This window comes from Gracilinanus agilis, chromosome 2, assembly GCF_016433145.1.
Source record: "Gracilinanus agilis isolate LMUSP501 chromosome 2, AgileGrace, whole genome shotgun sequence".
Taxonomy (NCBI): domain Eukaryota; kingdom Metazoa; phylum Chordata; class Mammalia; order Didelphimorphia; family Didelphidae; genus Gracilinanus; species Gracilinanus agilis.
In genome coordinates this window covers 632685555-632707052 of record NC_058131.1, presented here as the reverse complement: position 1 = coordinate 632707052, position 21498 = coordinate 632685555, and the positions used below count along the sequence as shown (strand labels likewise).

The 21498-nt window shown below is 36.4% G+C and overlaps 1 protein-coding gene across 1 annotated transcript in view; it reads left to right on the top strand.

Moving 5' to 3' along the window:
* The first annotated feature begins 258 nt into the window (after positions 1-258).
* The window catches only part of RGS10 (regulator of G protein signaling 10), a 63193-nt gene continuing 41953 nt past the window's right edge, over positions 259-21498 (top strand). The window contains exons 1-3 of the mRNA XM_044662598.1: positions 259-328; positions 9928-10046; positions 13158-13244. Of these exons, the coding sequence (XP_044518533.1) occupies positions 259-328; positions 9928-10046; positions 13158-13244 (276 nt within the window). The remainder of the gene's footprint in view (positions 329-9927; positions 10047-13157; positions 13245-21498) is intronic.

The following is a 21498-nucleotide window of genomic DNA, read 5'->3' as shown; positions in this document are numbered from 1 at the left end:
TCCATTATGTGGGACTTTTGTCTAGTTCTATAGATATCTGCCTGGAGAGCAAGGATTCTACAGTCTACAAATATCAATAGGTCATCCTTTTTTTAATTTCCTTCCTTCTAATTCAAACTGGAAGTCAGTGACCATCTGTTGTTTAGTCCATTCAAAAGAGGATGTTGAGACTTGTTCTTCGATCAAGTCAAAAAGTGCCTAGAAGACACAAAACCTCTGCTTCTTTAGGACTTCTTTAGAGTCTTTGAAAACTCAAAAATGGCGAGGGCAGGTTTATGGGCATCCATTTCACCCAGGAGCTATTCAAGTGATACTCAAAGGATGGAAAGTAAGGGATGGTTCCCTCAGAAGATGTCTATATTTGACCGTGATTCTTCTATGTTAGCCTTGGTTTCCAGTTAACGACAAGAAATTTGAGTATTTTGGGATGCTTTGGTTTTCATGTGACTTTTATGGTAATAACTAAATGCTTGGTTTCCTTTTAGGATTGTGCAATGGCTGTGATACTTTTCCTTTTTTTCAAGAGATTCCCCTTCATGCTACCCAAGAAATGGTGGTGTTTGCTTTGTTTTTGCTATTGGATATTGGTATTTGTTGTTATTTTATTTCATTTTATTTTTTGATTTGACTTCAGTTCATTGAATTCCCCTAACAGGGGAATAGCTTGTCATTCTCTGAAGTTTGGTACTATAGCTATAAACAGTTAAATATTTAGAAAGATTGTTTCCACAAGTTAGTTTATACTCAAAAAGCTGCTTTCATGGATTATCAGTTGTGTGGTAACTGCTGACACAGTTACCAGCATCTCTTTTGGGTAATAGATCTGAATGCATGCTCATTATATGTGAATGTGTGGGGGAAAAAGTAGTAAGAAGATGGACTAGATTTTGTGAGCAGCAGAGTTTTGAGCTGTCTTTTGCTGTGTTGCTACAAGGTGGAGTTATTTAAAGGGCATGTATGTGTGCGCACATGAATGCATATTTACACACACATATTTTACATTTCCTTTTGGCAATCAGACTAATTTTAAAACTTATTTCTCGGGATATGCCATAAGTTTTAGGATGAACTTGAAAGCAGATCAATATTAGATGTAGAGTTGACTTCAGGCTTTTGGGGAATATGCTGCTATTATTAAAATATTACTTAGCACTTATAAGTTATTTAGCTATAGATAATCACTTAGAATTTTATGTTCCTTGATCTAGTGGTCCATATTGTCAGAATTCTGTACTAATGAGTGTTCTAACTGCTTTTTTGGTACTGCTTTCTAGAGGTGTTACATTTGGAATCAAAGGCCATGAGTAGGAGACCTGACTGCCATTTACTACCTAGATTGACTTTGGGCAAGTCATTTAGTTTCTTTGAATCCCAGACCCCTCATCTGTAAAATGAGGGGGTTGGGGTAGAAAAACTTTAAGGACCTGTCTAGTTCTAAATCTTTGATCCTACATTTAGGTTTGGATAGTTGGTGATTTCTTTCTAACCTGTATATTTTATGGTTCTCTCTGCCCCCCACTTCCATATAGGATAAAGTAAGATCGCAAGTTTCTCACCTATTCATTTTATATATAAGTTGGGGGATGGGGGAGTGTTGGACCAGATAACCTCTAAGATCTTTAAAAATTCAGGATTCTGTAATTATAAAATTCATTTTTCTGTCTCTTTGTAACTCTTTGATATTCTAGCTTTTGTAAAAAACAACAACAACAAATGAACAAACAAAAATCTTTGTCTTCTGTCTTAGATTCATTACTAAGTATTGGTTCTAAGCCAGAAGAGCGATAAAGTCTAGGCAGTCGGGATTAAGGAACTTGCCTGACTTGCTCAGCTGAGAAGTGTATGAGATCAGATTTGAACACAGGACTTCCTGTCTGTAGCTTCTGTTCTTATAAAGTTCAAGTTATACAAATGTAATTTTCTCTTTTTGATCACACACTTAAGGATGAATTTATCAAAATAGAGATTTTAAAGTAGGAAATAAAAGTATTAGTCTGTCTAGTAGTTTTCAAAATTGTAAAATACTACAAAATTCCCCAAAGAATAAACACTAGTAATAAATTTCTTAGGGAAATTGTTTTTTACAAGATGAAATTAACTCCCATATTTATTTATTTTTAATTTTTTGTTTATAAAACCCTTACCTTCCACCTTAGAATCAAAACGATGCATTGGTTCCAAGGCAGAAGAGTGGTAAGGGCTAGGCAGTGGGGGTTACAACTCCCATATTTAACAAAGATTAATCAAATCATAGCAGAGTAAAATTGTCAGTGAATTGTAATGAGTCCAAATGTATCTTTTTTATTTTTAATTTATTTTAAAAAATAATCAAGCATATATATGCGTGTGTGTGTATATATATATATATTTTTTTTTCCTACTATCTTCTTTCCTCCAAGTGGGAAAAACAAAACAAAACCTTAAAACAAATAAGCAAAGTTGAGCAAAATAAATTATCATAATGATCTTGTCCAAAAACATGTTTCTCATTCTGCTTATTGGTCACTCACTTCTGTCAAGATGCAGAGTAGCCTTCTTCATCACTGGTCCTTTAGAGTCATGATTGATCTTTATGTCGATTAGAGTACTTTAGTCTTCCAAAATGATTCATTTTAAAGATGCTGGCATATTAGGATAAATTATTTTCCTGGCTCTGCTCACTTTACTCTGCATCAATTCATGCACATCTTTCTAGATTTCTTTAAAAGCATGCCCTTCACCATTACTTATAACATAGTAGTAATCCATTATATTTCTATACTATAATTTGTTCAACTGTTCCCCAACTGATAGGCGCCTCCTTCGTTCCCAGTTCTTTGCCACTACAAAAATGGCTTTTGTAAATATTTTTATACAGAAAGAACTTGTTCTTCTTTCTTTGATCACTTTGGGATATAGGCCTATTGGTGATATTGCTGGATTAAAGTGTGTGCACAGTTTACTTTGGACTTAGTTCTGAATGGCTTTCCAGAATGGCAGTAACAATTCACAGCTCTATCCAGAATGTGTCAATGCACCTTCCCTCCTCCCCCCCCACCCTGCTCAGTTCCTCTAAAATTTATAATTTTCCTTCTTTCCTTTTTTTTAGCCTAAAAATATCTAAACTTTCCTTAGAGGAAAAGGCTAACTTCTATGGAATCTCAGAATTGGAAGGAGTCACAAAGACATCCAGTCTAATATGTATCTGTCCAAGAATCTCACCTCTTGCATCCCCAACAAGTAGATACACAGCCTTTGTTTGAAGATAGTTTATGAGGGGGAACCTGCTCTATCCCAAGACACTGCCTTCCACTTGTAGATAGCACTAATCCTTTTTTTTTTTTTTTTTTTTTTTAAATAAACCCTTACCTTCTATCTTGGAGTCAATACTATGTATTGGCTCCAAGGCAGAAGAGTGGTAAGGGCTAGGCAATGGAGGTTAAGTGACTTGCCCAGGGTCACACAGCTAGGAAGTGTCTGAGGCCAAATTTGAACCTAGGACCTCTGGTCTCTAGGCCTGGCTCTCAATCCACTGAGCCGCCCAGCTACCCCATAGCACTAATTTTTAAGAAGCTTTCCATATAGTGTGCCTAAACTGCAATTCTGCAATTTGAATCATGGCATTTTTAATTGTGTTCTCTTTGATTTACAATATGTTAAATCTTGGCTATCTTTTACTTATCAAAGTCTTTTAAAACCTCCTTAATAATGGGGATAAAGACTTTAGGGGTTTATACCTGGACATGTAATCTTTAAAATTTCTTTGAACAAACTATGATTTTTCTGGGAAATAAACTGAAGCTCTAAAGTTTTGTTTCTTGGAGGAGTGAATGGCTTTATTTAAAATAATTTGAAATCATCTAAGACCTGATAAGCTGTGAACTGGAAAACAGGAGAAGTATTATGGACAGAGTAATGGAAATACTGCAGGGACAAGGGAGGTATTCAGTTTAATGCCACAGAAAGTGGGGAGTCTGATTAGTCAACCTAAATATGGCAATGGCTTGGAAGAGATGTGGGATATCTGATAGTTTACTGTGCGTACTTATTTGTCAAACAGTTGCAGGTTGGTAGCAGAACATCAAGTGTGGTTTTTTTTTTTTTGTTTTTTTTTTGGTTTGTTTTAAAGAGGGACTAGGTTTTGGAGTCATCTCAAATCTGGATCGAAAATTAGTGGCGAGAGACAGAGACATATATGGTCTGCACTGGCAGCTGAGTTCTATGGCTTCTTAAGAACAATAAAGTTCTGGGAACAATGAACTGAAATCTCCACATTTATCCAAGAGACAATTCACTTTGGCAAACGAGTGTGCAAAATTTGCTGCGTAAAAGAATAAGAGAGCAATGTAACATTTTCTCATAAGAACAGTACAAGTTAGTTGTTGAGTAGAATAGATTCCAACATTAATGATTCTCCGAAGGGGTTTGTATCTCATTATACAAAATAACATTATTAAATAATGAAACACATGGAAAGTAGATATTCTAGCATTTGCAAACTAGAGAACTAATTTATTGTGTATTACCTAAAGACATATCACCAGTTTACAGTCTTTGTTTTTTAAATATTTCTCCTCAAATACATGTAAAAGCAATTTTTAACATTCCCTTAAAATTTTTTCAGCCATATTCTCTCCCTTCTTCCCTCCTTCCCCTTGCCTGATGGCAAGCAATCTGATAGAGATTTTACATTTCCATAATATTTAAAATATACATTATTTATGCTTTTTTCTTTCTTCATTATCATTTCTTCCTAATGACCTCTACTCACATTTTCAATAGAACTCTCTTGGAGTAAAGAATTGAAGCTAAGCAAAACAAACCAAGACATTTGGACATATTTGACAACCTGTCCCTCATTCCACCCCTTTGTTAAGGAGAGGGAGACACTTTTTTGTCATACTCAAGATTAGTCACTTGGATAGAGTTTTTTGAGTATTTCAATTTCTAATATGAGCAGAATCTTTGGTTTATTTATTAAATGTGCATTTAAAAAAAAACACCTTACTTTCTATCTTAGAATCAGTACTGTGTATTGGCTCGAAGACAGAAGAATGGTAAGGACTAGGCAGGGGAGATTAAGTAACTTGTCCAGGGTTCCACAACCAGGAAATGTCTGGATTTGAACCCAGGACTTCATGTCTCTAGGCTTGGCTCTCAGTCCACTGAGCCACCTAGCTGCCTTCTATAATTAATTGTACTACTTTAAAACTTCATTTGCTATTTTCTTGGTTCATTCAAATGTGTGTTCATTAAAAAAAAACAAACCAAATACCCTTACCTTCTGTTTTAGAATCAATACTTAGTGTCAGTTCTAAGACAGAAGAGTGGTAAGGAGTAGGCATTTGGGATTAAGTGACTTGTCTAGGATCACACAGCTAGAAAGTGTCCAAGGCCAGATTTGAACCTAAGTCTTTCTGACTCCAGGCCTGGCACTCTTATCCATTGTGCTAGCTGCCCCTGTGGATTCACTTTTTTTTTTTTTTTTTTAAACCCTTACCTTCTGTCTTAGAATCCATTCTAAGTATTGATTCTAAGGCAGAAGAGAAATATGGGAGAGGCAACTGTGGTTAAGTATTTTTCCCAGTATCACAGAGTGTGTCTGATGTCATATTTGAACCCTTCCATTTCCAGACCTGACTCTCAATCCACTGAGCCACATAACCACCACTGCGCATTCATTTTTATAACTACTTATCGAAGCCTGACTTTCAGGGCTTCTCTGTCTTGTCTTCAATTCAGCACAAACTTCTACTAGCTCTAACAATGAGTCTACCTCATCTAGTTTGCAAATATGATGTTTATAGTGTAATAAACATGTTCATTTCTGAAGGCCAGTAGCTTCTAACAGACTTGGGAAGCACAATCAAGCAACAAAAGAGTATTGCTTATTATCTTCCAATGGGATATTGAAGAAGAGGATAAGGTCATTTATTGTCTCAGAAACTTTTTGAATTTGCAAGAGGTCAACTAGTTAGCTCAAATCTCAAAATTTAAAGGTGATTTCTAGAAGCTATGTGACTTTCTCTCTCAAATTTATTATTTACTTATTTTTAACATTCATTTAAAAATCAGTGGAATTACATATCCGCTCCCTTTCTCTTCTCCTCCCCCAAACATCAAGAAGGCAAGCAATATGTTATCAATTATACATGTGAAATCATGTAATACATATTTCCATGTTAGTCATGTTGCCATAAAAAAGGCAATATAAACAAAGTGAAAAAATTATACTTCAGTTTTCACTCAGTTCATCATTTCTCTTTCTGGAAGTTGATAGCATTTTTCATTGTAAGTCCTTTAAAAAGATCTTGGATCATTTTACTGATCACAATTAGCTACATCTTCCTTTGTTGATCATTATTATAATATTGCTTTTACTGTGTACAGTGTTCTCCTGGATCTGCTCACTTCCCTTGGCATCAGTTCATATAAGTGTTTCAAAATTTTTCTGACACCATTCTTATCATTTCTTAGAGCACAGAAGCATTCTGTCACCATCATATACCATAACTTGTTCAACCATTTCCTGCCTGATGGGCAGCCTGTCAATTTCCAGTTCTTTGCCACAAAAGAGCTTCTATAACTATTTTGGTACTTATGGGTCCTTTTCCTTTGATCTCTTTGGGTTACAGAGCTTATCAGTGGTTTACCTGGGTCAAGAGGTACACACAGTTATATAGCCCTTTGGACATAGTTCCAGATTGTTCTCCAGAATGGGTAGACTAGTTCCCAATTTTACCAACAGTGCATTAGTGACCCAACTTTTCCACATCCCTTCCAGCATTTGTCATTTTCCTTTTCTGTCATCAGCCAACCTGATAGATGTGAGGTGGCACCTCAGAGTTTTTTAAATTTGCATTTCCCCAATTATTAATGATTTAGACCATTTTCATATGATTTTTGATAACTAATTTCTTTTTCTGAAAATTGCCTGAAAAAATTAGCAATTGGAGAATGGCTCTTTTTAAAAAAGTGTTTGACTCAGTTCTCTATATATTTGAGAAATGAGGACTTAGGAGAAAAACATGAAAATTCCTCCTCATTTTGGTTTCTTGTTTTCCTTTAATTTTGGCTGCATCAGCTTTGTTTGTGTGAAACCTTTAAATTTCATGTAATCAGAATTATCCATTTTACTTCTTTTGATCTTCTCTATCTCCTTTGGTCATAAACTCTTGCCTTGTCCATAGATATGATAGACTAAATTTGGCACGCTCCCCTAATTTATTTATTATATCACCCCTTTATGTCTAAGTCACATACCCATTTTGACCTTATGTTGGTATATAGTGTGAGATGTCGATCTATGCCTAGTTTCTTCAAACCGCTTTCAGTTTTCACAGCAGCTTTTGTCAAATGGTGAGTTCTTGTTCCCAAAGCTCAGATCTTTGGATTTGTCAAACACTAGATCGCTATGATCATGTACTACTGTATTTTGTATGTCTAATCTATTCCATTCATCTACTACTCTATTTCTTAGCTAGTCCCAGATTGTTTTGATGTCTACTGCTTTGTAATATGTTTGAAACCTGATACTGGTAAACTATCTTTTTTCACACTTTTCCCCATTGATTCTCTTGATTTTCTTTACCTTTTGTTCTTCCAGATGAATTTTGTTGTTATATTTTTCTGGATCTCTAAAAGAATTCTTTGGTAGTTTAATATGGCCCTGAATAACTAAATCAATTTATGTAGAATTGTTATTTTTATTCTATTGTCTTGGCCCTACCCATGATCAATTAATATTTCTCCAGTTTAGATCTGCCTTTATTTGTGTGAAAAGTGTTTTGTAATTGTGTTCATGAAGTCCTAGGATTTGTCTTGACAGGTAGACTCCTACATCGTTTATATTGTCTACACTTACTTTAAGTGGAATTTCTCTTTTTACCTCTTCCTGATGGGTATTGTGGGTAATAGAAAAATGCTAATGAACTATGTAGATTTATTTTATATCCTGCATTTCTACTAAAGTTGTTATTTGTTTTATCTAGTTTTAAAGTTGATTTTCTAGTGTTTTCTGTGTATACCATCATGTCATCTATAAAGAGTGATAGTTTTGGGGGCAGCTGGGTAGCTCAGTGGATTGAGAACCAGGTTTAGAGACAGGAAGTTCTAAGTTCAAATCTGGCCTCAGACACTTCCCAGCTGTGTGACCCTGGGCAAGTCACTTGACCCCCATTGCCTAGCCCTTACCACTCTTCTGCATTGGAACCAATACACAGTATTGACTCCAAGATGGAAGGTCCTTACCTTTAAAAAAAAAAAAGAGTGATAGTTTTGTTTTCTCATTGCCTCTTCTTATTCTTTATTTTTCTTGTCTTATTGCTGTAGCTAGCATTTCTAATACAATATTGAATAATAGTAATGATATGGCCATCTCTGCTTTGCCCTGAATCTTACTGGGAAAGCTTATCCCCATTTCAGATTACATTCTAGTTTATCTCCATTACAGATAATACTTGCTCTTTGTTTTAAGTAGATATTACTTATTTTAAGAAAAGCTCCATTTATTCCATGCTTTCTAGTATTTTTTTAAATCTTTTTTTTTTAAACCCTTAACTTCTGTGTATTGGTTCCTTGGTGGAAGAATGGTAAGGGTGTGCAATGGGGGTCAAGTGACTTGCCCAGGGTCACACAGCTGGGCAGATTTGAACCTAGGACCTCCCATCTCTAGGCCTGACTCTTAATCCACTGAGCTACCCAGCTGCCCCCCTTTCTAGTATTTTTAATAGGAATGGGTGTTGAATTTTGCTGAAAGCTTTTCATGTCTTTACTGAGTTAGCCGTATGATTTTTATTGAATTCATGTGATTTTTAAACTTAATTTGATCTATTTTTTTTCTTTAGACCATCCAGCTATTTCTTCAATCCACTTAACTATGTGATCTTGGGCAATTTGATCCTGCCTACGTTTTAGTTTATTCCTGTTTCATATGAAAATGTTGGATTCAATGTACTCTGCAGTTCATCTAACTCTAACATTCTAAATTTCTATCCCTTACTAACTTGTAAATATTAATATTTATAAAAATATCTTCTCTTAAGCTGTTTAGTTTTTTAAAGTTTTGCTGTTTTCTTGTCACTTTGTTATGCCTGGAGGTTTGATTTTTTTTTTTAGTAGAAATACATTTCCAATGAAATGAAGTAATCTGAGAGTGGAGAATGAAGGATATTTTATTTTAAATCCTTACTTTCTGTCTTAGTATCAGTTCTAAGACAGGAGATTGGCAAGGGCTAGGCAATTGGGGTTAAATGATTTGCCCAGGGTCATGCTCCTAGGAAATATCTGAGATGAGATTTGATACAAGGCCATCCTGTCTCCGGGCCTGGCCCTCTGTGCTACTAGCTGCCTCTGGAGGGTATTTAAAAACACACACACACACAAAAACTCTTAACTTCCATGGCTAGGCAATGGGGGTTAAGTGACTTGCCCAGGGTCACACAGCTAGGAAGTGTCTGAGACCAGATTTAAACCTAGGACCTCTTGTCTCTAGGTCTGGCTCTCAATCCACTCAGCTATCCAGCTACCCCCAAGTATTTTTAATATGAAATTTTACTTAATGGGAAAAAATTAAAGGAAATTATTGTTTCTATAAAGTGAAACACCCATATTTGCTATCACTTTACTTCTACTAATAATGATACTTGGAACACAATAGGTGCTTAATAAATGTTTAGTGATTGATTAGTTTTGTAAGTTCCTTTTCCTTCTGTTTATGTAACTTACAATTAATTAGTAGCATCTGATGAGAGGCCTGTCAGACTGTAAAAACAAAATGGCAAAACTTTTTGTTGGTAAATGCTTTTGAGTTACAGGACGGGATTCCCAAGGTTTTCAGAAGGTACAAATGATAAGTCAGATAAGATGCCAGTTTTTGAAAATGGTATTATCTTCAGGAGAACCATACATGTAACCTACATTTTGGTTTGTTTTTTTTTTTTTTTCCAGATATACATGATGGTGATGGGACTCCTAGCAGCAGCCACCAGAATGTAAAAGGCACTACAAAATGGGCAACCTCCTTGGAGAACTTGCTTGAAGACCCAGAGGGAATTAAACGATTTAGGGTTGCTATTTTTACTATTTATATTGCATAAAATGTTAAGATGATCAGATAAATGTCTAAAAAAAAAAAAAAAAGACCAGGGCTTAGTCTTGTATATCACATCTGAAAGACTTGAGAAATATCTCATTAAGCAGACACTAATGAATTGAAGATATTTTCCTTAATAGAGCTTTATTAAGAGCATGTGGATTATAATACACCTCAGACATTGTATACTATGGGATGAAGGTGGGGTGGGTAGACAACAAAATTTGTCAGTGATTAGAGAATTTTGAGCTCTTTGATTCCAGGTAGGAGCCTGTCTGTCTCTGTCTGACTGACTCATAAAGTCTTTTTTTTTTTTTTTTAAACACTTACCTTCCATCTTGGAGCCAATACTGTGTAAGTGTGGTAAGAGTAGGCATTGGGGGTCAAGTGACTTGTCCAGGGTCACACAGCTGGGAAGTGTCTGAGGCCAGATTTGAACTTAGGACCTCCTGTCTCTAGGCCTGGATCTCAATTCACTGAGCTACCCAGCTGCCCCCCTGACTTATAAAGTCTTGTTAAAAACCAAAAAGCAACGTTAGACATCATCTGATTCAAATCCTTCATTGAACAGATACAGCAACTGAGGTTCTCAAAGAAAGAACTACTTTCCTAGATTTATACTTAAGATATTCTTGACATCATGTTACTTTTGGAAGCATAGAAAGCACTTTGTGGTACATTTAAAATTACCACAATATTCAGGGAAAATGAAGAGACTTGAGTGAAAAAAAGATCATTGAATTGGAAGTCAGAGGACTTGGGTCTGAATCCTGGCTTTGCTGCTTACTACCTGTGGAATCTTAACCTTCCTGGTCATCAGTTTTCTTATTTAAAATAAGAAATTGAGGTCAGGACTTACACATCAATTGTTGATATCAAATCTTTGAGGATTCTTGAATTTATCTTTCAGAGTACTTAATCACCATTTCCTGAAAAGTCTATTTTAATTTTCCAAATTTTAATTTTCTTTCTTTCTTTCTTTCTTTCTTTCTTTCTTTCTTTCTTTCTTTCTTTCTTTCTTTCTTTCTTTCTTTCTTTCTTCCTTCCTTTCTTTCTTTCTTTCTTTCTTTCTTTCTTTCTTTCTTTCTTTCTTTCTTTCTATTGATACTAAGTATTGGTTCCAAGGCAGATGAGCTGTAAGGGCTGGGTGATAGGGATTAAATGACTTGCCCAGAGTCACACAGCTAGGAAGTATCTGAGGCCAATTTGTACCCAGGTCCTCCTGACTCGGGGCCTGGCTCTCTATCCATTGAGCCATCTAGCTGCCCTGCCCCAAGACTTTTTTACATAGCACAATGTTATGAAGTATGAATAAGTGGTTATTGACTTAAAAAAATGAGAGGGGGGAAAGAACATGAATCATGTAACCATGGAAAAATATTCTAAAAAATTAAAAAAATCTGAAGTTGAAAGACTCAGAAAATGAAACTTTTTTTTTTAACCCTTAACTTCTGGGTATTGGTTCCTAGTTGGAAGAGTGGCAAGGGTGGGCAATGGGGGTCAAGTGACTTGCCCAGGGTCACACAGCTGGGAAGTGTCTGAGGCCAGATTTGAACCTAGCACCTCCTGTCTCTAGGCCTGACTCTCAATCCACTGAGCTACCCAGCTGCCTCCAGAAAATGAAATTTTTAAGACACAAATAAAATAATTTGTAGTTTAAAAAAAATGAGAGGGTTGGATTGGATGATCTCTGAAGGCCTTGCTAGCTTTAAATCCTTTAAACTATGACAGTGGAGAAAAAATAGGTTAATATGAACAGCAAATTTATATTCTTTTAGTTAATATATTTGCCAAATAGGAATCATGAAATGGTGATCTTTCCTAAGATCTAGTTGAGGGGGAGGGGAAGAGTTACCAAATTCTACCTGTAAGCTGGTTAAAAGCACCATAAGGAAACATAGAAGAATGGGTAGAATCTATCTTTGAAATCAGTTGACTGAAAAATCAGATAGGACAAGGTAAGTGCCATCAGGATTTCTTTCCTCCCCTTCTGTGCTCAGCTACATGCTGGAAAGCAGGTTCAGGCTTGTTCCATATCTTGGCGAAGAAATATTTGATAGTGGATAGTAGAAAATATCAGGAGAATGAGATCCTTGTTTTGTACTTGCTGAACAGCCTTGGGCAAGTCATTGCTACCTCTCTGAGGCTTCTTTTCATCATCTTTAGAATGTTTCAGTGAGACTAATGTAGTCTATCGCTCACTTGAATTATGAATCTCTTCCTCAAGATATATAATAAAAGTGGTCATCCAGGTCCTTCCTGGACATTTTTGGCAATGGGTAACTCAGTGGCTAATGAGGCAGCTCTTCATTTTGGAGGATGCTCTAATTATCAGCAAGTTTTTACTTATATTGAGGTGAAGTCCACCTCCCTGTAACTTCTCTCCACTAGCCTTAGTTTCTACAGGCACAAAGAAGGTCCCCAAGAATATATGAATGATGCTTGGTAGGGATGGAAAACAAAAGCACCTCAAATTTAAATTTATCTTTGCAGTGGCTAGTTAACAGAGTGGATAGAGTGCCAGGCCTAGAGTCAGGAGGACCTGCATTCATATCTGGCCTCAGGTACTTTCTAGTTGTGTGATCCTGGGCAAGTCACATAACCCCAATTACCTAGCCCTTCTGCTCTTCTATCTTAGAACTCATACTAAGACAGAAGGTAAGGGCAAAATGAAAATTATTTTAATAATTTCTTTCCTAGATAGCCTTGCCTATTTTTTCTTCTCTTTTAAAATATTTTTGATTTTTAGAGGGAATGTACATTGTTTAAATACTGTCTAGAAAGAATTAATGTGCTTTCCATTTTAATTTACCTTAATTTACTATGAGTGAGTACTGTTTTTAGAAACTTGCCCAGTTTTTTGTTTTTCTTATGATATCAGAATGATCAAATCTAAATGTGTATAAAATCTAAAATAATCCTATTATTTTTTTAAATCCACTAAAACCAAAGGATTTCACTGTGGACTTGTTAAAAGATGATTGAAGTTGTTGAATAGTTGATTAATTCCATGTGAAAGAAATTTTTAAAAAGGGAGAAACTAAATTAGAAGAGTATATAATGTTTTTCTCTTGTTTCTCCCCAGGAATTTTTGAAAAAAGAATTTAGTGAAGAAAATGTCTTGTTTTGGCTAGCATGTGAAGACTTTAAGAAAATTCAAGATAAGAAACAGGTATTTCCTTCAGTGCGTTATCAGCCAAGAGTTTCTGTAACATTCCCTTGGGATATATTGTTTTTCTCTCCTTTCAAAAAACTGAAGTAGGTGTAACTAATGCCAGAATATATTTATAATGTGTGAAGAAATTGGCACACACTCTTTGCAAAGGATTTGACTTATTCCTTGTATTTTGAAATGGATAAGAGAGTTGTATTTGGAGTCCTGAGATGTTTCAATCATAACGTCTTTTACTTACTAGCTGCGCGATCTTGGGACAAATCACCAATAATAATAACAGCTGACATTTTTATTGTGCTTTACCAGTCTTGGAAAATTTTTTTCTTTATCATGGACCTGTGAAAAGAGATATTGGAAGTATTATAACCTTCCTTTTACAGATGAGGATACTGAGGCTGAAGGTTAAGTGACTTCCCTAAGTTATATAGCTTATATTGGGTGAATTGGGGCTGGGTTTCTAAATCTAGGTTTTATTGCTCTTTCCACCATATGCTGCTTTTCTCTCTCTATATTTCATTTTCTTTGAAAATGAACATTTGAAGAATGGATATAACTTGTCCTACTTAGCTTGTAGGGTTGTCACGAGAGCCATATGATATAATCATCATAAAATGCTTTTTAAGTATAATGTACCATGTAAATGGTAATATTGCTCGTGTCATCCTGAGCAAGGCACTTAATCTCCCTAAGCCTCAGTTTCCTTATCTTTAAAATGAAGGGACCGGACTCTGTGGTCTCAGAGGCCTTTCTAGTTCTACCTCTATGGTTCTATGACTCAAAGTGCTCCATATTAAAAATGAAAAGGGTGGTTCAATCTAGTGTAAAATCATGGCAACTGAAGCTAAAAATGGCAGAAGAGTGGCAGTCTACTTTGGAAAGAGTAGCCTTATTAGGAATTCCCTATACTAATGAAATCCTGGGTCTAGATTCCCAAAATAAAAAGGAAAATCATAATAAAAATACATTAAAGTTTTGGAATAAAATTATTCTTTATGTCATCTAGAGTTTGATTTGGGCTATAGCTTTTGTTCTTTGAATAAATTACAAGGATGCCTTTCCTTTACTGGGCCACATTAAGAATGCATACAGACAGTAAATGGTAACCAGATGTTTAGAGATAAAAGCACAGTGCATTGTTAGTTGCTTTGTCAATTATTTAATATCCATTCTTATGAAGCATCATGCAGTTGGCATGCACCTGATTTAGAACGTTTCTAAGTGTACTTCTAGGCAAATGTGTATTCTATTATATATTAGGCAATTTGTGTTAGGTGGCCTTAAGTGGATTTTCATGGCTATTGAATTCATCATCATAGACCAGTACTGGTGATGGCCACTCTTTGCTTAGCTATGTGGGTGCCTCTGTAGGGAGAACCATACGTGAATTGATTTTTGCTGTAATTTGAAGGTCCTGTCAATTGAGATCGTTAGGGCAGTAGGGAACCAAAGCCTTGGTAAATGAGGACGTAGTGGTAAACTGGGTACACTTTCACTACCATTGCCTTTAGAGTGGCTGTGCATTAACAGATTTTAAGTTGGAGAGAAGTAGGGAAGTTTGAAGATAGCATGAGAGCAGGAGGAGTGGGACTAAATCCTTCACATCTGAAAGTAAAATAACAATTAAAAAAAAAAGAAAAAGAAAACAGAATATTCAATGTTACATGAGAGATACATTAGAGAGATACAAAGTACCATGTAATATTAATAGTAAATAAGAATAGCTAACACACAAAAAAAGAAAGCAAATAATAGGAGAGGCAGCTAGGTAGCACATAGGATAGAATGACCTGGGTACAAATTGGCCTCCGACACTTCCCAGCTATGTGACCCTGGGCAAGTCACTTAACCCCAAATGCCTAACCCTTGCTGCTCTTCAACTTTAGAATTGACACTTGGTAGTGATTCTAGATTCTACAACAGAAGATTAGGGTTGGGGGAAAAGTAAACAGCAGTGGGGTAGTTAGGTAGAATAGTGGATAGAATACCAGGCTTGGTGAGTCAGGAGGACCTGGGTTCAAATGGGACCTCAGACATTTCCTTAGCTGTGTGATGTTGGGCAAGTCACTTAATCCCCATTGCCTTTAGCCCTTGATACTCTTCTGCCTTAGAATATTGCCTTAGATGCCAAGTATCAAATCTTAGACAGAAGGTAAGAGTTTAAAAAAGAAAAGAAAGAAAGTAAATAGTAGGGATGAATTTATAGATCTGGATTTATGAATTGGCTTTTTAAACCCTTTAAAGTTTACACAACTCTTTCACACAGAGTGACATATAATCCTCATGGCAACTCTGCGAAGCAGGTACTAGAGCAGTGATGGCAAACCTATGACATGTGTGTCAGCACTGACACATGTAGCCATTTTTTAAAAATTAAATTAAAACATTTTTAAACCCTTACCTTCCGTCTTAGAATCAGTACCGTGTATTGGTTCTAAGGCAGAAGAGTGGTAAGGGCTAGGCAGTGGGGATTAAGTGACTTGCCCAGGATCAAACAGCTAGGAAGTGTCTGAGGCCAGATTTGAACCCAGGACGTCTCATCTCTGGGCCTGGCTCTCAATCCACTGAGCCACCCAGCTGCCCCCAACGTGTAGGCATTTTTGATGATACACGTAGCTGCATGCGGCTGCATACAGAGAAGTATGGGGTCGCATGCCGAGGATGAAACATTTGCTGTAGTGTAGCATAGACACTCTGTGCACTATAGATGACAATTCTACACCTATATTAATTTACCTATTTTGGTTTATTAAATATAGTTATATATTACAATTATACATTTTTTGTTATTTAAACTATAAATAACATGAAATTATGACTTTTTTTTTCTTGAAGTGACACACCACCCGAGTTATGCTCGGTTTTTTGGTGAATTTTGACACACCAAGCTCAAAAGGTTGCCCATCACTGTATTGGAGGTATTATTCTCATTTCACAGATGAGGAAACTGAGGCCCAGGGAAGGATTATATAACTTGCTCATGATCACAATGATAGTGTGAGAGGTGAGATTCAAATCTAGGTGTTTGACAATCCAAGTCCTTCTCTCTTTCCAGTCTTCCATGGTTTTTTTCTCAGTTGTCTAGAATCTGGAGAACTTCCTTGTTCAGTCATGGTTGGATTATACAGCCTCTGAGATTCTGAGGCTGTAAGTTTCTACACTGGGAGGATTGGACCCATGTGAATTGTAAAATTATGCCTATCACGTTTATTACTGCTGGGAATTTTTCCATGACTTTTTTCCCCTGACTTGGCAAATGAAGGCAATTATCAGGCCAAAAAAAAACCCCACAACAAAAAAACCAAAACCTAAACCCCAAAACAAAGAGCAACCAACTTTGGCTTCAATTATTTCAGGCAAAAATGAAAAACTGAAAGGCTTTGTCTTATTGGTCTCTTACAAAGTAGATTGTTGAGATAATTGTCTCAATTCTCCTTTCCACTTCCAATACCCAGACATGGTTTCAAGGGTGCAAAAGGGCTCAAACCAGTCCTGATTAGATAAATATTTTGTTAGCATCCTTTCTTTAGAAAAACTGGCTATTTGAATCATTCTCTGTCCCATCTTCTACCCCCGGTTTCTTTCCTAGTCCCTCAAAGGGAGAAAGATGGTTTTCCTTTGTTTTCTACTTGTCTCTTGGATAGTTTCTGGCCCTTCTCAAAATATAAATAAATAAAAAGGCCTGAGAACTTAGAAGGGCCAAGAGAGCTAAGGTCTTAGAAGTTCTTGCTCTTGCCTTTTAATCTGATGCTGCTTCAACTACTCAGAATCTTAGGTGGCATTTATAGGATGGAAGGATCAGCCCATAGGCTGCTTTTTGCTCTCAGAAATAAGTGATCTAATGCTCTGATGTTTGCAAAGGGCTTTATAGACTTTAAATTGCTACATCAATGTTACTATTATTGTTATTTTTACTAGTATTAGTATTAAGCAGGGCTGGTGCAAGTTATGCTTTCTTCACATTAGCTTCATAATTCTCCATTTCTCTCCTTCTTGAAGCCAGTCAGTGAATTGCCAAGCTGTACTTGTTGGTTTAGTGACTACCCCTTCCACAGAGAGTGTTTCCTTCACCATCCTGGACTTTGTGGAGGGTGCAGAAGGGGTGGGAGGGGGCTGGCCTTTTCTTGGCATCCAGATTCCCCCAGAATTTGCACAAAAAAGAAAGAAGCCCGATCAGACCAAGAAGCTTGAATGATGTGTAGAATGTCAGTACTGGAAGACATGAGAGATTCAGAGAAGTAAAGTCAGTAGCTGGTCAGCCAGGTAGTAAGTCACATCAGCACTGGATCCTCTAACGGATCCTCTAACCCCACAGCAGGGTCTCATCACTTACACCATTCTGTTATTTTAATGGATGATAACGTACAAAACACGAAAATATTACTGAAAATTACAAAAGTAGTCTAATAAAATAAGATCTAAACTTTTTTTTGGTTAAAGTACACAGAAGTCTTTAAAATCACACACACACACACACACACACACACACACACACACACACACACATATTTTTTTTTTAAGTACTTCTATCCTCTCAAAGGTTTTCATGAAGTAAATACTGTGCCCACAGAGGTCCTGAAGAGAGACAGCTCAGATCGATCTTGAGCAGGAAAAGCAGCAAGTAGAATGGGGAAAGATGGCACTGGTTAGCTGGGAGGCACAAATAATTTAGTTTATAAGCTTCACTTCTATGAATCTACAACTGTCAACAAGCCACTTTTCTTTGTCTTTTTTTTTTTTAAACTATGGGATGGAGAGGAAGCCTCGGGTAGCAGGGAGATCCAAAGTCTGTTTCTTCACTTCATAGGCATGGAAATGGGTAAAGGAATTCATTTAGAATTTCCAGAAGAGAGAGAAATCAAGGCAATGGTGTTATTGGTTTCTCAAGCTGATACAAGACAACAGAATTTCCTTTCTATTTTTGCCACCAACAAAGATAATTCTGAATTATTCTGATTCATTTAGTAGAAATTATCAGCTTATCGAAAAATTCAGATGAAAGGTATTAAAGAAAAAAAAGATTATATTGTGTAACTTTAGATTTAAGTGCTGAGTAAATGCATCCTTAAAAAGATATATGGAGGCTTCATGTTACCCATTTACATTTTGTTATCATAGGTGGTACAAGGTAGTTCACCTGAATAAGTTCAAGGCTTTCAAAGGACCATAATAGTCAGACCTGGGAGGGATCTTAGAACTCATCTATTCCAATTCTTCATTCTATAGATGAGGAAATTGAGACCCAGAAGAGGGAAGGTCCAATTCAGTCTTTTTTTGTTTTTGTTTTTCCTAGTCATGTCTGATTCTTTGTGACACCACTTGGGGTAGATATACTGGAGTGGTTTGCCATTTCTTTCTCCAGCTCATTTTACAGGTGAGGAAACAAAGGCAAACAAGGTTAAATAGCTTGCCCAGGGTCACACAGCTAGTACGTTTTTGAGGTCAGATTTGTCCATGTTGGGCACTCTATCCACTGTGCCACTTAGCTGGGAAGGTCACACAGCTAGTAAGTGGCAAGGCTTAGGGTTTGAGTATAGGTCCTTTGATTCTAAATCTTTTCATTAAACCATGAGAACTGCTCCCCTTGACATAAATAATACTGATGCCTTGACTTTTTATAGAGCCTTGTACTCTTTAAATTAGCTTCAGATTCTTTAATTTATTTAATCCTTGTAGCATCACTAAAAAGTAGTTAGGGGAAGCTCTATTCTTCCGGTTTTAAAAAATATGAAGACTTGGAGCTCAAAAAGAATTGTGTAAGGTAAAAAAGCTAGTTTATTACAGAGACAGATGAGAACCTAAATTGTTTAACTCCCAGACAACTACTCTTTCTGTTGCCACACACTGTGGGTGGCTCTTTACAAGAGTGGAAAATACTTTTCAATAATTTATAAATAGGAAAAGCAATCTTAAAAGGTCCATGAGACTTGGTCCACCTTTGACATATATTGATTGAATAGACAAGTCACTTAACTTCTCAGTTCTCTAGGCAACTTTCCAAGATTGTAATTGCACAGACGATACCAACCTACATTATTAGTAGGTAGAATTTCTTCACCTAGGAATTCCCTCATACTAATGAATACTTGGATCTCATCCCTGCCTCTATTCCCTTTCCTTACAGGAGGGAAGTATATATATTTATCTAAGATATATTTATATACCCATTGTAAGGATGAGTGGACTGAGGCTTAGATTTAAGTGATTTTTCTCATAGTCACACAGCTAATAGAAAGTAACATTGGGACCATGTTTTCTGATTCTAGGTTTGAGTTTTGCTATACTATGCTGCCTCTCTCATCTATTTGTATATATTCCCTACCTTTCTAATTGAATGTATCTCTCTCTCTATATATATATATTTTTCCCCATACCCTCTCCACTCCTGATTGATGCCACCATTATGAATTAATGTATATATCTCTTTTGATTTAAGCAGATAGACTGTAACCTTCATTTGAAGGAGAGCTCTATACCCCCTTAACTAAAGTTGTGATGCGAAATGAAACGTTACTCTTTGTTTTGCGTGGTTGGCCTTCTAACAGAGCTTAACTATTTTTATAGTTACTTTATATTTTTAAACATTTGTTTAAAAGTGCTTCTCCCCCATGAGTTAGCATGTAGGATATATTTAACAAAACAGGTTTTTATCTCTTACTGAACCATGGAGGAAGTCCCCAGTCTGTTTCCCCCCCACCCCATTCCTTAAATGTAGCTGAATATGTATGGCTTATAATAAAATATAAGTAGAAACAAAAAACACTTCCAGACCCTCTCTACGCCTCTTCCCCGTCCCCTAAGATTTTGATTACAAAATTGGGTGAGTGATGGAGTAGGGCATAGGTGGAAGCAAGAAAGAGAATTCCAAGACTTTTCTAATAGGAATAGCAAAGGGTATTCAACTTAGTTGTAATGGTATGAACCATTACCAAGGAAGCTAGGTCTCTGGTTAGGACAAATAATTAATTGCCTCCCAAGAGGTTGCATTATTTGAATTTGCTCTGCAGGTTTCTGTTGGGTTGGAAGCAGTGACAATGTTTTACCTAAGTGCGATTTGCATACTTATGTCCACTTCACAGGATTCGTTATTCATATTAATCATAACCAAGCTTCAGCATGAGCCTTGGGATTGTGTGTTACAGCTGTCCATTATTTGGTGTTTTTGTTGGTAAGTTAATGTGGACCTGGTGTTGTGCTATATATCTGTTGTTGAGTAGCAGACCACATAATTTCAAAGAGGTCTGTCACCAAGCCGGCTTCAGGATGAAGAACTTTTTGGCCAAAGTAACTCTTCTCCCCCCCCCCCCCCTTTTTTTAAACTCTTACCTTCCACCTTAGAACCAATATTTTGGTTCTAAGGAAGAAGAGTGGTAAGGGCTAGGCAATGGGAGTTAAGTGACTTATCCAAGATCACAAAGCTAGGAAGTGTCTGAGGCCATATTTGAACCTAGGACCTCCTATCTCTAGGCCTGACTCTCAATCCATTGAGCCACCCAGCTGCTCCCCATAGTAACTTTTAAAGATAATCTACTCTTATAGAGGGCTAGCAATCTGTGTCAGTGGAAGGAATACTCACACAGACAGATCATAGACCCTTGCAGTGTCATAGTCATAATGATATGACTATCATATCATATTCACTTTGAAGTAATGATAGAGCATTTTCCCAAAGGGGAAATATTTTAAATATAATTTTTTAAATATGACTTTAAAGACTGAAAAATACAATCTAGAGATTCATAATGTTCTTCTATAATAGATAAAAGGCTGCTTTTATAAACTAAGCCTTTATCTTGTGCTAACTCATGAAGCAGAAGTACTTTCAAGGAACTTATAAAAGTATGAATTTCTTGCCATATAGATATTTAATAAATCATTCTGATGGAATAAAAGACCTCTAAGCATTGATATAGTCAATGAACAAGAATGATTTAATAGTGGGAAATTTTTCCTTTTTAAGATGATGGTATCCTTTAATGGTGGCAGAGTCTTGGATTTGGAGTCAGAAGACCTGGGTTTCAGACCTGACTGATATTTATGGGCTTTTTGGCCTTGGGCAAGTCAATTAACATCTCTAAGCTATAGTTCCTTCCTTCCTTCATTCCTTCGTTCCTTCGTTCCTTTGTTCCTTCCTTCCTTCCTTCCTTCCTTCCTTCCTTCCTTCCTTCGTTCCTTCCTTCGTTCCTTCCTTCCTTCCTTCCTTCCTTCCTTCCTTCTTTCCTTCCTTCTTTCCTTCCTTCCTTCCTTCCTTCCT